Source organism: Astyanax mexicanus, chromosome 14, assembly GCF_023375975.1.
Source record: "Astyanax mexicanus isolate ESR-SI-001 chromosome 14, AstMex3_surface, whole genome shotgun sequence".
Taxonomy (NCBI): domain Eukaryota; kingdom Metazoa; phylum Chordata; class Actinopteri; order Characiformes; family Acestrorhamphidae; genus Astyanax; species Astyanax mexicanus.
In genome coordinates, this window is record NC_064421.1 from 32896270 (window position 1) to 32913369 (window position 17100).

Below are 17100 nucleotides of genomic sequence, written 5' to 3' on the forward strand. Positions count from 1 at the left end.
TGACTGATAAAAGTCGCTGGAGCTCAGCTAATAATACAGACCCAGAGCTCTGAGTCCCCCTATCAACCTACCCAAACACCCCGCTTTAATACCGCCCTGCTCTCAACTGAGAGAACATCACGGTGACGTTTAAACAATAAATCACCTCACCTGTCACACTGTCACCTGCCCCTGAGAGAGAGAGAGAGAAATAAAGAGGGGGTGGGGGCAGAGAGAGAGAGACAGAAAAAAGAGAGCGAGAGACACAAAGAGGAGAGAGACAGAAAAAAGAGCAAGAGACAGGAAGACAAAGAGACACAAAGAGAATGAGAGAGACAGAAAAAAGAGAGCGAGAGACATAGCAAGACAAAGAGACACAAAAGAACGAGAGAGACAGAAAAAAGAAAGCGAGAGACACAGGAAGACAAAGAGACACAAAGAGAACAAGAGCGACAGAAAGACAGAAAAAGAGAGTGAGAGACACAGGAAAACAAAGAGAACGAGAGCGACAGAAAGACCGAAAAAAAGCTTGAGAGACACAGGAAAACAAAGAGACGCAAAGAGAATGAGAGAGACAGAAAGACAGAAAAAGAGAGTGAGAGACACAGGAAGAGAAAGAGACACAAACAGAAACAGAGAGAGAGAGACTGAGAAAGATAGATAGAAAGAGAGACAGAGTGAGAAAAAAAGAGACAGAGACAGATAGAAAGAGAGACAGAGAGAGAGCGAGAAGGATCAAGAGAGAGAGACAGAGAGAGAAAGACAGAGAGAGACAGACAGAGAGAGCAGTGCTGTGCAATGACCTTTGGAGGGGAAGGTGCTCAAAGTCAAATCAAGCACATCGAGCACAAATTTGAAACACTATACAGAAACATACCTTACAATATAACCAGTTAATTAATGTTCTTTCTGTGGAGTTACTGTGAACTACAAATGAACATAAATCATGTTAGATCATTATTTCTCAGCCCTGTTCCTGCATATTCTCACTGTTCTGCATATTCTAGAGCTTTCTCTGCTTTAAAGGAACTTTAATAAAGTGGTGGTATGATGTGTCTAATACACTGCTGGATATACATAATGATTGATTTATTATCCACAGGGGGCTAAGAGATTTTAACAGATAAACTCAATAAAAGATTGTTAATTAGCTGATCAGTTGGATTAGGTGGAAAATACATAATTTTAGGGCAGTGATCAGGGTTAAGAAACTGTTTTAAACTGCTTCTAGCAAACTAGTTAGCTAAATGGATTTTTGTTCATTATAGCTTACAACACCTGCAATCCTAAATTAATGAACACAATTAAAAAAAAATGAAATAGTTATTGGCTGATCAAGCACATCAGGGCAAGTTGAACATTCCATGTATATGTTGTTTCTCAAACCTGGACTCCCTATCTATCTAATTCCGAAGTTAATATAACTGACTAAAAAAACAGGGTTGCGGGGGTGCTTCCCCACTCACACTAACTCTCCTCCACGCGCCGCGAAATCCAGCAAGCTGATTGGCTGTTTCTCCTGAAAGGCGGGACTTCCTCCGTGATTGGCACCATGATTGGCGTTAATCGCTTTCCCATTCTCACCGCGGTCTCCTGATTAATACTGTTTTTTTATTTAATACGGGAGATTTACGGGAAAATACTAATACGTGAAGACGACGGGAAATAGGGGTAAAATATGGTAGTTTCCCGACTTTCACACATATACTTACAAAAAAAGAGCCAAAATGGCAGGTGCTCCAGCCCCCTGCACGTGCCTGAGAGAGATAGAGCGGGAGGGAAACAGAGAGAGGGGGGATTCAGTGGGGAAAATACTGTACATATCGGATCACTGTTCCCCATGACGTTTCTCTTTTGGAGAGATGCCTAGGCCTGACCAACCTGCTGCCAAAGTTTACAATTTACTTAAAGTAAAAGATGTAGTTGGTCCATTTTCCCATTCGAGTTTTTACTAATACTATCTGTATCAATATTTTTTTCAAGATGAAGTTTGAATAAAAACATTTTTACAACTATTAAGACATAAATATATATGTTGATTCAATGGTAATTTATCTATAAACATCCATTGGAACAACTTTGATTTCCAACGTCAGAATTGACCTATTTGGGAACATCGATTTTAAGTTGATTCAACTTTAATTTAATATTATAGATTGGTTTAAATTGTTAAACTTTACTACATTAAATATGTATATCTTGTGATGCTGGTGGAAGGTATATCTAGTCAAAGACTGTATTTTCCTTACAGTGAAAATATCTCCATTCAAAATGTTGTGTATTTTAATACTAGGCTTAATCCCTTTTTGTAAAATTACACGTTAGTTAATCATCTCATACTAAAGGATCGGTTGCTAAACTCTTGGCACAAGATACCACAGGTCTTGTGGAGCCCGTGCCTCAAATAGTCAGCCCTGTTGTGGAGGCATGATCAAATACTCAGTAGGTCAGGTGGTGCTAATCTTATGGCTGATCAGTTTAGATTTAAATTCTCAGAAAATCCTCCAAGTAAATGTCAAGTTTAAATAGTAACTAGAAACAATTATGACTTTAATCAGCTGAATTTAATGGCCCTCTGTAATTTAATGACCACTACAGTGGAAAAGCTTATCTTTAGGTGGTCAGTCTGTGGGGGTTGATGAAGTTTCAGTGTGTTTTTGGTTCTCAGGAGTAATTGAAAGTTAGCAAAGCTGAGTTCCCCTCATGCTTTATGTTTAATACAAAGAGAAAAGGCTGGTAAATCTTCTGAAATAGATCCAAAAGGTTCGCTTTCATGAAGACCAGTTAGCTGAACAATGCACAAACTCGTCACTTGATCCTCTTGTCTTTATTCTGCTAAGGGATCTTTAGCTGCTTTCATCTTCATGGCACTTTAAGTACTGTGCAAATGGAGAGCCAAGCTTGCCAACACACACACACACAAAAAATACATTTATTAATAAAAAATTGAAATAATAAAAATTGAAGAGTTTAAAACACAAATGTATAAGGGTAAAAAATGTAATGTACAAATAAACATATATATTTAATGGATAAACATTTTGTGTTATTTATTTCTGCATTTATATATTCTCTATTTTATTTACAGTGAAAACCTGAAGACTGATCAGTTAAATATAGGTGATCTCTGTATTTGCAATAAAGTAATTCATAATCCGTTCTGGGTTATGACCATCTTTTGAAACTATTTTACATATAAAACACATCTATCTATCTATCTATCTATCTATCTATCTATCTATCTATCTATCTATCTATCTATCTATCTATCTATCTATCTATCTATCTAATCTAGCTGTTAATTTGTTTTTTCTCTTTTTTTCTTGGGTATTTCTTGTAATTATATGAATTAGAACATAACTCAAAATGGGCTATTCACTGTATACCAACTCTAGCTCTTCACAACAAGTAATTAACTCTTGATGAGTCACAGCTGTTAACTGAAAGCCATTCCAGGTGACTCTACCTCATAAAACCGACTGAGAAAATACAGCCAACATATGCAAAAAATCTAAGCAAGATGTTCTATTTGAAGATTGTAAAATATAAAAAATATTCTGGATTGTTTAACTTTTTTTGTTGTTGTTTCTAAATAATTGCATATGTTTTGGTTCATCGTTTGGATGACTTTAGTAATGTATCACCCATTTCTCCTTAACTCATTTTAAATGTATTTGATGAAGCACCATCATTCCAGAAAACCAGTTCCACTGCTCCACAGCTTAACGCACCGGGCATGGTGCCAATAGATTCAGGTTTCTGTTTTCTAGAGAGTTGTCTGTGTCAGCAGCAATGTGTGCTATATAAAGTAGCTGGATGCATTGATTAGAAGTGGTGTCCACAAACATTTGGACATACTGTATTCAATCTCTTATCTCGCCAGGTTCAGTCACAGTGCATGCTGACTGTACCTGCCCATGTGATCACAGTGTGACACTGTGAAGGGCAGTATCGTGAACTGTACAGATAAGCTTTTCAAACCAAACAATGAGATTAAAGATTGCTTATTAACATTGCATCACTTTTGTCATCTATTTCACATGGAATAATGTGCTCTGAAGCATTATGTCACACTAAATGGGCCTGAATTACAAATAAATTAGTGAGATTTCCTAATTTGGTCTAATAAACAGGGTATGTCCGTTTCATGTGATCTAACTGATGTGTTTTTAAACCTCACTATTCTCTTTGCAGCAATGTTTTATAATGATGAATCCCACTGTCCTTGCAAACTGAACAAAAACCCTAAATAAGAAGACACTGGTAAATGTCTTAGTAAAAACTGTGTACATCATTTTTTTACTGCAAAAAATCCATTGGCAAAAAAATATGTAAATTGAGATATACAGCTCTGGAAAAAATAGAAGACACTTAAAAATGACATGATTCTTTGATTTTACAAAATTAAAAACCTCTGGAATAAAATCAAGAGGAAGATGGATGATCACAAGCCATCAAACCAAGTTGAACTGCTTATTTTTTTGCACCAGGAGTGGCAAAAGCAGTGCGTAAGACTGGTGGAGGAGAACATACCAAGATGCATAAAAACTGTGATTAAAAAAAATATTGATTTCTGAACTCTTAAATCTTTATGAATATAAACTTGTTTTCTTTGCATTATTTGAGGTGTGAAAGCTCTGCATCGTTTTTGTTATTTTAGCAATTTCTCATTTTCTACAAATGACAATATTTTTATTTGGAATTTGGGAAAAATGTTGTTGGTAGTTTATACAATAAAACAACAGGGTTCGTTTTATTCAAACATATACCTATAAATAGCAAAATCAGAGAAACTGATTCAGAAACTGAAGTGGTCTCTTATTTTTTTCCAGAGCTGTTGATTGTGCCGGCAATAAATTATTATAAACACTGATTCAAATGAATCGAGGCAGTTTGAATATGAGTTTCGAGTTTGACATCACTAGAAATTTGAGTTGGTAGATTATTTCTTTGTTGTACAAATGCTGCTGGCAATAATAATAATCCTAAACTGATGGAAAGCCTGATAACATTTACATTTGTAAGGAACATACATTAGTGGGATGAGCAGCAGAGCTGCTCACAGGTGCTGCCAATCAGGGGAAACTAAAAGCTCAAATCAAGTGTCAATAGCAACAGCAAAACAAGCTGAGGCAGAGCAATGGCAGAGAAGATACAGAGAAATTAACAGGCCTTCCAAAGATTTTTTTTTTACCAAGAAGCATTAAAAAACAAAGAAATTATGTACCAAACTCAAATTTCCTTACTTTTTGTGCTATGTTTAGTTAAATTTTCTCAGTATTGTTTATTTGGTTTCGTGTTTTTAAAAAAAATTACTTTGAGGTTAAAGTCGTAATATTACGTCCTTACTCTCGTAACATTAAAATTTTAGTATAAAAAAGTTGTAATATTACAAGAATAAAGTCATAATATTACAATAAGAAACTTTGTAATATAATGAGAATAAGGTCGTAATATTACAATAATAAAGGCGTACCATTATGAGATTAATGTCGCAACCTGTGTTTGCTTTCTGTCTTGCTTTTGTTTAATAAACCCACATTTATGCCCACCATCTTATCTTCCTAAACAGCCATAGACTACTAATATTTGTATAACTGGTGGGCACATTATCCTTATAACTCCAGTGTAAAACAAAGGAAGCAAACTTCATACAACAAACACATCTTAACCATCAAACAACATTCTGGGCTGGGGAGTTGACTGTTTAAACGTGATATTTCATTAGTGTTTATGTGAGTGTGCGGTTGCTCTGTACATCATGGCCATCTAGTGGATATGAATGTGTATGTAAATGAGATGAAAGTAGTGTCCACTCCAGAAAAAAACACTGGGCAAAAGAGCTGCTTATTCAGAGAAATTATTATAGAATCTATTAATAAAACATGAACACCAGTTTCTACCTGTAGAGTTATTCATTGTGTGGTGTATGTGGGAGTAATCATGTAATTAAATGACTGCCAACAGTATTTATTTAAACACTTCTGGGAGGTTGTAGGTTGTTTTTGAGTTTTATGTTTTGTTATGAATAGATACAACCCACACTGAAAGCTGGTTAAATGGTGGAATACAGAAATTGAGAGTCTGTTAACATGACAACATGACATGACATTCGCAACTCCAAGAGTTTTAACAGATAGGCCCAAAAATGTTTGTACAGTGACGGCAATCTTAATGATTTGGGCTCTGCATTACACCACACTGGATTTGAAATTAAGCAAATGAGAAAATAATAATCTGTAGACTTTTAGCTTTAATTCAAGGGGTTGAACAAAAATATACGTTTAGGAATTGCAACCATTTTCTTCACATCCTCCTAATTTCAGGGGCTCAAAATCTGTGGCACTGTTTCAATAAGCTTCTGCAAGGTCACACGATTTTATTTCAATTCAGTGTTGCATTAATTTTTCACCAAGATCTTGCATTGATAAGAGTAGAAGAATCTCAATGGGGTTAAGGTGTGGACTCTGTGGTGGCCAATCCATGTGTGAAAACGACGAGCTCCCAGCCCCATGAATCCTGGCATTGTCCTCTTGGAATATGTCCGTGTCATCAGAGAAGAAAAAAAAAATCCACTGATGGAATAACCTGGTCTATAGTCAGTATATTCAGGTAGTCAGCTGACCTCTTTCTTTCAGCACATACTGTTGCTGAACCTAGACCTGACCAACTGCAGCAACCCCACATCATTTACTTTAAATTCAGTTGGCGACTTTTTCTTTTGGCCGTGTTTACATAGGTTTACATATCATCTCCTGTGGATTTTGCGTTTTACAGAGACTCTAAGACAAGGTCAGTGGCTGAACTGCACCTAACAGGGTATCACACATGTTGAAAAGTAACATATGACATTGCCAGACTGTTATCAGTGTAAAACAATATGTCTGCATGTATAAATATTCATTAGCAAGAGCCGAAATCTTATCGTTTCTCCCCCCACCACTCCTCCACCAGAATAAAACAACGTTATACCCGATCACCAGATCACAAAAAACAGCTCACAAGGCATTCATTCATACTAAAGACCACAATATTAAAATGAATGAAGAAACTATGGAATCAGACCTTTAATTTTTTTCTTTCCTAAGTGTTTCCAAATCATTTACATCTGTGCCGTGCGAACTTTCACAATTTGTTGGAGTAAGCACCAGATCATGACCTAGAACTTCCTATTCCCTTTTACCAGGGAATCTCTGAGCCGTCCCAGGCATACGCCTTCCCGCTTTTATCCATACTGAGGCTGTCTATGATGTCCATGAGGCACTGCACAGAATACTGTGTGCTGAACAGCTTGTGTTGGGGGACATTCTTGTGGTAGGGGCGAGAGAGGTCCGTATTCACTGTTCCAGGGTGCAGAGACACACATACTATTTTGGGCTGACTGCGGCCCAGTTCTATGGACAGATTCCTGGTGGCCATGTTCAGAGCAGCTTTGGACATCCTGTAACTGTACCAGCCTCCTAGAGCTGGAGACACAGACACAGACGGTGACAGCAGAATTAGTAGTGATGCAAGAAAATATCAATATACATCTTTTGTACCAGTCAACAGTTCATTCAATGTTTTTCTTTATTTCTTCATTTAATTTTTTTGTTTAAATTGTAGATTAATATAAAAAAGAAATGAAACACATAAGGAATTACATAGTAAACCGTAAAAAAAAGTGTTTTTCCTCCGCAGTCCCCTGACCTAAACCTGATCAACTGAGATGGTGATTTGAGGTGATTTGGAATGAGCTGGTGCTGATTCATAGCATGAAGGAAAAATCTAAAGTATAAAATACATTCTGGTTTAACACTTTTTTTAAAGAATAATTCCAATGTTTGTTCCAGTATAGCTTTAATATATATTCTTCAATAATACATTTACATTACAAAAAAAAAAAAAAAAAAAAGAAGTGTCCAAACTTGGCACTGGTGTCCTGTCCTATATATATTTAAGTATTGTGATATTCTGTTTCGCAATGTTGTCTTGATTCTTAAAAAGGTATTGTTTTAAATTAATAGTTTGCATGCAAAGACTGGCATCAGACAGTGTTTCATATTGTGTTGTGTTCAAACCCTTCCCACTAGAGAGCAGTGTTTTACTCTGCTCTCATAGATTTTAAGCATATGATTAGTTTTTATGTGTGTTTTTAAATAGCGTACCAGTTCTCCAAAACATTAGGCTGACTATGAATTAGTGTTGCACAATATACCGATACCAGAAAAGTATCTTGATACTTCGTCATTAAAAACGGTACAAGACCCCATTTATTTAGTACTTGTGCTAAATGATGAGCATGTTTTAAAGTAAGAGCAGAGAATGTGTAGCATGGTTGCTAATAGGAGCAATTTTGCAGACCGTCCTCAGCTTGTAGAAAAACTACATGCACAAAGCCAAGGATTCAATTATTTTACATACACGTCCTGACAGTCATCAAAGCCTGTCTGCAAAGATGCTTTACACCAGTACAAACCGAAGGAGCCAACACCTCCAACTTAGGAAAGCATACTTTTGGCAGACATGCAGATTTATTTAAAAAAAAAATCATTATCTATAGTCCTAAAAACATTTGACTGATTGAATAGCACATTGACATACATGTATTCCTTGCTAGGAACCCTAAGGTGGCCAAAACACTCCTGAAATAGGTCAGCGAGATATGCTCAGATATGTTCAATAACTCAGTAGCTGTGACATAATAGTATAGTTAATATATTTTTTATAAATAATATTAAGATTAAGATTTTGTTTATTAATAAATGAAATACTAAGTTTAATTATCAATGATTCCATTACTTTTCCTGATATTCCATTTTTTGCCGTGGTATCGTTTCAGTATCGGTATTGAGATATTTAGGCAGACATTTAGTCAAAAGCATAGGCGTAGGAACCGGGGGGGATGGGGGGGGACATGTCCCACCCAATATCAGAAACAGGTGGATTTGCCCCCCCCAAAAATGATACCGCAGAAGAACAGGGGCGTCGCCAGGAGCGAATCGTTTCTCTCAGCTCAGGTGTGTTTTTAATGAGTAGACAGAATGCTGTGTAAATGGGAAATCTCTTTGGGCCAATCACGGAACCGGTTCAGGAAAAGAGTCCCGCCTCTTAATAGAAACAGAATCAAAAATCAGCTCGCTTGTTTTGCGGAGGAGAGTGGGGAAGCCCCCCCTCGCTGTAAAGGATTTGTAAAGTTTTCTTTTTTAGATTTAGCAGCGGGGCGCAGCGAGCTGACGTTAAAAGAAGGTAACGGAGCCTATTTCTGATAGCTGGTTAAAAATAAACGAATCAAAACCCACAGATCAAACCCACTGTGAGCTTGTGATAGTCATTGTTACTTGTAGACTATGACTGCAGGATTACTGTAAATTAAGGAAAATTAAAAAATATTTTAGCTAGCTTAACTAGTTTGCTAGAAGCTGGGTGTAGTAGGCATATTTCAGTACAATACTTTATGTTGGTAGTTTAAAGCAGTTTCTTCTCCCTGATCACTGCACTGAAATTTTGTGTTTTCACCGGATCCAGCTCATCAGCTAATAAACACTCATTTATTGAGTTTACCTGTTAAAATCCCTTAGATTTACTAATTGAATATATCTGGTCCTTTAGTAAAAGCTCAGAACAGAAGGTTTGGGTCATCTAACGTTTATATTAACATCTGCCAAAAATCTCTATGAAACATAAGGTTACATTCTTTTACGTAAAAGACCACCATCATAAGTACTTTTAGTCGACAAAAGGTGGCGTAAATGTAAATATACAAATATACAACAGAATTGACACGCCAATACATAATAATAATAATAATAATAATAATAATAATAATAACATCTATTATTTTATTATTATTATTTTCAAATATGCACGCATATTTTTTTCTAACAACAGTAAATCTAAAGTGGAGTAACATATTTAGGTTGTAAAGTCACCTGTACTTGGATGTAACTAATAATAAACAGAAGTACAGAAAAGAAAGGTTTATTTGTGATTAAAGGTAACTCCACAAATGTTGTTCTAAGAGACTATAAGGTGGGCTTTGATTCATATAAGCAGATGTGTCCCCCCCCCAATATCAAATCCGCTCCTACGCCCTTGATCAAAAGTCATAATTTTGGTATTGTGACAACACTACTATGAATGGAATAAATTGGAATAACAAAATCAGATAAATTAACCCAAATTTAAGGGTAATTATGAAAATCCCAAGCCTCTCTCTACACAAGATAGACCACATACCATTGTCTCCTATTGAGCCAACCCTGGCGCTCATGTTCACCAAGACGCCGCTGTGTTGCTTTGCTTTATCTTCAGGCTGCTGACCGAATGCTCCAGTTCCCTTCTTCAGTAAAGGGGAAAAGTACTTTGCCATCAACAGTGGGCCCACCGTGTTGGTGGCTAATGTGGCAGTGATCCCCTGTAGATGGACACAATGAGAAATATAAGCAGAGTATGAAAAACAGGTAAAATTCACTTATCATCAAAAAAGATAAACGTTTTTCAGGAATAAATGAACAATTAAAAAACATAGAAAGGACAATATTTATTGAGCTAAACATACAGAAGTAGTGCGTAACACGTCTAATAAAACATGTCAAACTTTTCAGCATGGAGCAAGAAGGATCCTAATGGTGTCCTGTGTTAATTTTAGCCATATCATCCACGCCTAATTATACAGACATGCCAAAAGTCATGGGATAGCAGAATGTAAATTGTAAGATGCCTTAAATTATTGAGTGCAAGTGAGGCCTGGTAGTGATTGCCAAATAGATGAAACATTCAATTTCCAAAGTTGTGCGGACATTTAGCGCTGCTCAATCCAATGAGTTAAGATGAATTAATAAAACTGAGATTAATAACTATTGTTTATTTACTATATTCCATATAGATTTGGAGAGGTGTTTTATAAATTAAGGCATTTTAATTATTCTTTTTGCTATTTTCATAAAAATATTAAGCTATTGGAATGTGTAAAAAATCCTTCAGTGCCTTTATGAAACATCTGACATCATTGATATCACAACCTTCAGACTTTTATTTTCATGGTTCAGCAATTATATATATGAATTTCACTAAATATTTCTCTGTACAACAGAGGTAACTCTTGCTCTTTCTTTCTGGGGTGGTCCTGATGAGAGCCAGTTTCATCATACATTTTTGAAGCTCTTTGGAACTGCACATGAAGAGAATCTAAAATATAAACCATATTTTGGTTTTAACACTTCTTTTTACTAAATAATTCCTTTACTAAATTCCTTATTATTTAGTTTTGACCTACAATGCAGATTAAATAATGAAAAAAAAAACATTAAATAATTATTTGATATCAGAGTGATGATAAACAGGTACAGTACTCTGACAATGACCCATGAAAGCTGTTTTATAGAAGCTGTAAGTGGGTCTGGGTGTCTGTGGGAGTAATGGAGAAGACTGGTTGTGGGACCTGAGCAGACACGTCTCGTAGACTGGTCTCTCCTCTGCCGGACGGGTGAAGAACCGCCGCGCAGTTGATCAGCAGGTCTAGTTTGGGGAAGGTGGAGCTGAGCCGCTCAGCGGCGCTCCGGACCTGCTCCTCCCGGGTTATGTCCACTCTCATCACCGCCAGCCGGTCTGGGTACTCGCCGGAAAGCGCGGCTAGGGCTGGAGCTGTGTCCGGGTCTCTGCAGGTGGCGATCACCGCGGCAGGAGCTCTGTGCTGCATGAGGTGCCTGCAGAACTCCAGCCCGAGCCCCCGGCTAGCCCCCTGCACCAGCGCTACAGCGGCCATTACACCAGAACCTCCAACAGCGAGGAGATCCAGGAGATCACCCACTCCAGAGCCTCCACCACCGGGTTATCACACCACCAGAGGGCGCCACCCAGCGAGCTTGATTCACAATTAGTAACTCCCATTTCCTCCACTTAAAATACAACAAAATCAGCACTTCTTTCACATTAATTCGTAAATTGCTATCTATCTCATTATTTTGAGATACTATGTGTTTACTTAAAATGTTTTTTTTCCTGACAATTTTCAAATAATTAGTTAGTATCTCAAAATAATAACACTATCTAAAAAATTATGATTTATCTTAAAATGTTGTGATAGTATCTCAAAACGATGACTCTCAAAAAACAACTTAGTATCTAAAAATAACGACTTAAAAGGAGTATAAAAAAATAAAGAGTTTCAGTTTAGTTAGTAGCAGTATTAGCATTAGCCACTAACTGGGCTAAGCATTAGCTCTTTTACGGTTTAGAGGTGAGTATTATCAGCCTGTTGTCTGCTGCTAACCCCGGGTAGCACTGCTGGAGCAGCATTAACATTATCCGCTAACTGTGCTAAGCGCTAGCTCTTTTGCTGTTCAGAGGTGAGTATATCTGACTGTAGTCTGTGTGTTTACCATGTTGAAACAAGATACATGGGACGAACCGCTAGCTAATATCACCTTGGCTTATCAGAACACTCTACTCAGCGTTCCTCAGTGTAGCGCTGTCAAGTGGCATCAGAGACTGTAAAAAAAGATGGACGCCGTGTCGCCGTTCCCATTCATTCAATGAAAATGAAGTCAAAATCTTCCGCCATTTTGGCGATTCTGACACCCGATTCTGCGCAGTAGAGAACAGAGGAGGGAGAAAGACTGTGGAGAGACAGCCTACTCATTTAAATAACCCCGCCCCTGAGGGCTGCATCGTGGTCACAGACTGCAGAGCGGGGCGGAGCGGAGCTGACTGTCTGTTATTGGTCCCGCCCATAACCAGCCCTTTTACAATAACCACACCTTTTTTGAATAGAGCTGAATAAAGTTTTAAAAAACGAATTCTGTGGGGATATAAAAATTTGACAATATAAGCAGAGGTTACACTAGCTGTTGCATTTAAATAATGGAGGTAGACTTACAGTATATGGGAAAAAAACGTGATTGAAAGTTGTCTGTTTTGCCATTGAAACCTATGGGGATGGGTGGAGTTACACAGCTTTCTGCCGCCGAACAGCAGGGGGCGCCCGACCTGTGGTGGCTTCACTTTTGAGAGACGATGCTCTGTCCAGCTATATACAGTCTATGGGTGGCATTAGTAATGCTAATGCTAATGCTGCTGCACCCAGCCTTAGTGACAATCTGTAAATCTATGCTTACTGTAAACAAATAAAAGCACTTTACTCAGTGTACTTTAATCTCTTTAGATTTACACTTGTTTGACTTTAAAAGAAACATTTTTTTTAAGAATTACAGTTTTGTTTACTTAGCTCCGCTTTTCTTAACTTACACCACCACCCAGCAGCGAGACCTGCCAAATCAGAAGGAAAACATGTCAACACCACTTTTAAAACTTCTAAAGCTTCTAAATTCACTGTTCTCTCTGGACCTCCAGCATAGCTTACCAACTAGTTAGCTCTTATTAGCAGTAATCCTAGCACCATTACTGCATAAAACCCGTTTACTGTAGAAAAAAAAAAATACAGGTAACACATAACTTCATTCTTCTTTCCAAAATTCAAGAAATATCCTGAATAAGTAGTTTTTTACTATTTTTAATTTGTGTTTTAGCTGTTTAGCTCCATTCACCCCCATTCATAGAGCACTTCCTTGCGGGCTCCCTCTAGCGGTGGAACAGTCATTTCCTATATAATGAAGGAGATAGGAAGTGGGTAAGCTCTCTATATACAGGCACTGGCCGTAACACACACACACACACACATACGCTCGGTTAAAATGAATGGGGATGGAGTGTGTGTGACTGCCATCTTGCGGGAGAAGGACACTTACACAATCACTTTGTTTTATAACAACACTATTTATCTCATGTGACTTACTGGATTTACACAACATTAATATATACGGTACCAGTCAAAAATATTTACTCTGAATTAACACATTATTGCAAATATAAAGCAATGTTAACCTTCACTGCAGTTTTCTTCGATGTGGGGAGTGTTTTTTTTTTTTACATAAAAATGTCAAGCTGTTTAAAGACTATTTGAAAAAATGAAAATTTAATTCTAATACAGTATCCAAAAAAAAAGTAAAAATATACACAAAATATTAAAACATGGTAAAAGAAAAATGTAAAACTGTATTAATTACTGTAAAAAACATGAACATTGTAAATGTAAACACTATAACAACTCTAAACATATTCATGCTGGTGAAGAAGAGCTGGTATGGTGGTCTATGGTGCAGAGACAGCTGCAGCCAGGTTCTCATATGCATCTTCTAATTATCTTTTCTTTTCGATTAGTTCACAAGTTCGCCTTGTGCTGAGCGACATCACCCCTTGGAGTGATGAGGGAGAGAGCGCCATCTACCCACCTAAAGAGAGCAAGGCCAATTGTGCTCTCTTGGGGCTCTGGCAGCTGATGGCAAGCTACATGAAAAGAATTTGAACCGGTGAGCTACCCCTAATGACACACCGGACCCGAGAGAGCTTGCTGTTAAAATGAACAGGATCGAACCGGCGATCTCCACTTGTACAGGGCTCTTTATAAGCTCTCAGTAAGGGGTCAAGAGTTTGAGGGTAACACTGATGCCCCCATGCCCATAGATGCATCTTCCTGCAGGTGGGCATAATGCCTCTTTATACAAGGGGCTGTTCTTCAAAACTCTGTAATTATGCACAGAGCCAGGATACCCAACAAAAATGCCTAAAAAACTTTCCTTGGTGGTCAAAGAAGGCTAGCAGCTGGATGGAGTGAAAAAGCTTCCTGGTGTTGACGTAGCAGTGTGTTTTGATGTATGTTTTTTTTTTTTTTTTTTTACAGATTTGGCACCCGACAATGGCACCCACTGCCACTGGAAAAGATGGAGATCTGGCAAAGCAAGCAAACCCTGCTCCTTTCACCAATCAGAGTAATGACACTTGTAATGATACCACAGACAGCCTAACTCACTAACTCTGTTCACAATGTTGTGCACAGGTGACTTTGGCTATGTTCACATGTTCAGGCTGAAGTGACTCAAATCTTCTCTCTCGTACCCACACAACTCTTAGTGCAGCTGTGCAGCTATAGCTGTAAAAACAGCAAAAGCAAGCCACCTGGCCTTTTTTCACCTCTTCAACCCGAGCATGTACTTTTTACTCTTTTTACTTTTTTTGTACAGTTTACTCTCCACTTGAGCAAAAGATTCTCCACTAATTAGCTGATAATGCATTTATTTCCCTTTGCAAAGCTACGAGTCATCTCTTAAAAAAGATGTTTTTTGTTTTTAGTAAAGAAGGCGACATTGATATACGTACCAATGTGCGCATGTGAGGTGTTTTAGGGACAGATTCGTTCACATTACACACAGATACAGGTCAGCTACATTTGTGAATGTGAACCGTTAAGACAGACAAATTCGTTCTGAGCAAACATTCGGATTTGGGCAATGTGGCTTGTAATGTGAGCATAGCCTTGGAGATGGCAAAGGCTGCTCAATATCCCTGCTCCACCTGTCTTCAGTCATTTTTGACAGGGCCGAAAGAAGGCCAAGGGGAAATAGTGAAACAGAGCAGGAAATGAGGTTAGAAGTGGTTAGTTTATTAGAGGTGTTAGGTGAGTGAGTACTATTTAAAGATCTCTTTGTCTTCATGAGTTTCTTAAAGGTAGTGAGGGATGCTCCTGGCACTGGTGACCTTACTACTGAAGACGCATTGTTGAAAATACAAAACTGACTACACTGATGAGTCAATTCTAAAACCATGAACCACTTGGTGGTGCTGCTGCTACTCTGGTCTGCTGTCTGAACCATAGACTGTGTGCACAGTCACTAATCTGAACAGTGGAAAATAAATATCTTTAATGTTTGAAAAAATAGGTAATCAAAGGATGACATATATAAATGTATTCTAAAAGTAGATCTTCTACAATCTAATGCTCTATAAATAGCACAATAAAGCAATAATGTAAAATATCTTCAGAGTCTATAGGGACATACTTACAATACAAATAGCAAAATACATACTGTATATATACAGCTCTGGAAAAGAAAGAGACCAATTGATCATGTTTTCTTTTTGCTTTTACCAAATTGAAAACCTCTGGAATATAATCAAGAGGAAGATGGATGATCAAAGCCACCAAATCAAGCTAAACTGCTTTGCACCAGGAGTGGCAGTGACTGGTAGAGGAGAACAGCCCAAGATGCATGAAAACTGTGATTAAAAACCAGGGTTATTCCACCAAATGTTGATTTCTGGACTTTTTAAACTTTATGTTTGTGAACTTGTTTTATTTGCATTATTTTAGGTCTGAAAGCTCTGCCTCTTTTTTGTTATTTCAGCCATTTCTCATTTTCTGCAAATAAATGCTCTAAATGACGATATTTATATTTTGAATAAACAACAATGTTAATTTTACTCAAACATATACCTATAAATAACAAAATCAGAGAAACTGATTCAGAAAATCTGTCTGTTTCTGGAGGACTGGAAGTCGTCTATCATCGCACTTTTTCTAGATTTTTCTAGAGTTAGGACCTCAGAGCTTACATGTATGACACTTTTGTTGGGTCTTGTCACATTCCCTAAACATCACCAATAGTGACTCATGTGAAGGTTTGGTGCGAGGTCTTTGTGACAGTGATGATGGGCACATTTTACGTCTGATAAACCGGATATTTAGTGCCTCAGACTGAAGGAGGCTTTCTTTTCTCCCCACCCATACTGTGACAACTTTATAAAAAGAATAATAAATGCCACTTCACGCCTATAACGGCCTCACGCAACCCTACCACAATAGGGTGGTCCAATCAGAGCTAGTGCTAGCCAATTCGGTACCCTAAGCACAAATGTTTTTTTGTGCCCCCCCTGAAAATTCTACAGTAATATCACTCAGCAGAGGAAACTGACCTGCTCATTCATGCTGTGAAGGTGCACAAGCAGGTCATTTACAGAAATGTGATTTTCTTTTTCATTCTTTTTATTGTTGATGTAAAAGTTGAGTTTGTGCACTTCTGCTAGTCCTGTGTTTGTGCCAAAATAGCAAAGCACATGCGTTGCCAACATAGCAATGAACGCCTGAGTGTTGAGTGTTTTCTAGGTTAATTTCAGTTTGTGGGTCCTGTGTTTTCTGTTGCCAAGACACACTTTACTTCCAGACGTCCAGACCACCACCCCCTTCGGCATAGATATAATAGTAAACTCCTTTGTTATACAAACAGCACAGGTGCAAGCATGAAAATA

General features: G+C 37.7%; 1 protein-coding gene and 1 long non-coding RNA gene across 3 annotated transcripts; one reads left to right on the forward strand and one right to left on the reverse strand.

Annotated features, from left to right (window-relative positions):
* Positions 1 to 6214: 6214 nt before the first annotated feature.
* On the reverse strand, positions 6215 to 11725 carry zgc:65997 (SDR family oxidoreductase). Its single transcript, XM_007244580.4, has 3 exons — positions 11402 to 11725; positions 10198 to 10375; positions 6215 to 7445 (listed from the first exon to the last, which is right to left on the reverse strand). Exons 1-3 carry the CDS (start codon positions 11723 to 11725, stop codon positions 7159 to 7161), a joined length of 789 nt encoding a protein of 262 aa, XP_007244642.3. The 3' UTR covers positions 6215 to 7158.
* Positions 11726 to 11753: 28 nt separating this feature from the next.
* LOC125781094 (uncharacterized) lies at positions 11754 to 16781 on the forward strand. 2 transcript variants are annotated; one of them, XR_007424195.1, is made up of 4 exons: positions 11754 to 11839; positions 14179 to 14327; positions 14699 to 14786; positions 15974 to 16781. It is a non-coding gene; the product is annotated as an uncharacterized LOC125781094 (long non-coding RNA). The 2 variants fall into 2 exon arrangements; XR_007424194.1 differs by having other exon boundaries at positions 14699 to 16770.
* Positions 16782 to 17100: the final 319 nt, after the last annotated feature.

Bases quoted from the DNA above. Each gene is read 5' to 3' on its own strand.
- zgc:65997 (XM_007244580.4), bottom strand. From the start codon at position 11,725: ATGGCCGCTGTAGCGCTGGTGCAGGGGGCTAGCCGGGGGCTCGGGCTG. The intron at 10,376-11,401 runs GTCCCACAACCA...GTCCATCTACAG, and splicing joins TACGAGACGTGTCTGCTCAG to GGGATCACTGCCACATTAGC. The intron at 7,446-10,197 runs GTATGTGGTCTA...CTGTGTCTCCAG, and splicing joins TGGCTCAATAGGAGACAATG to CTCTAGGAGGCTGGTACAGT.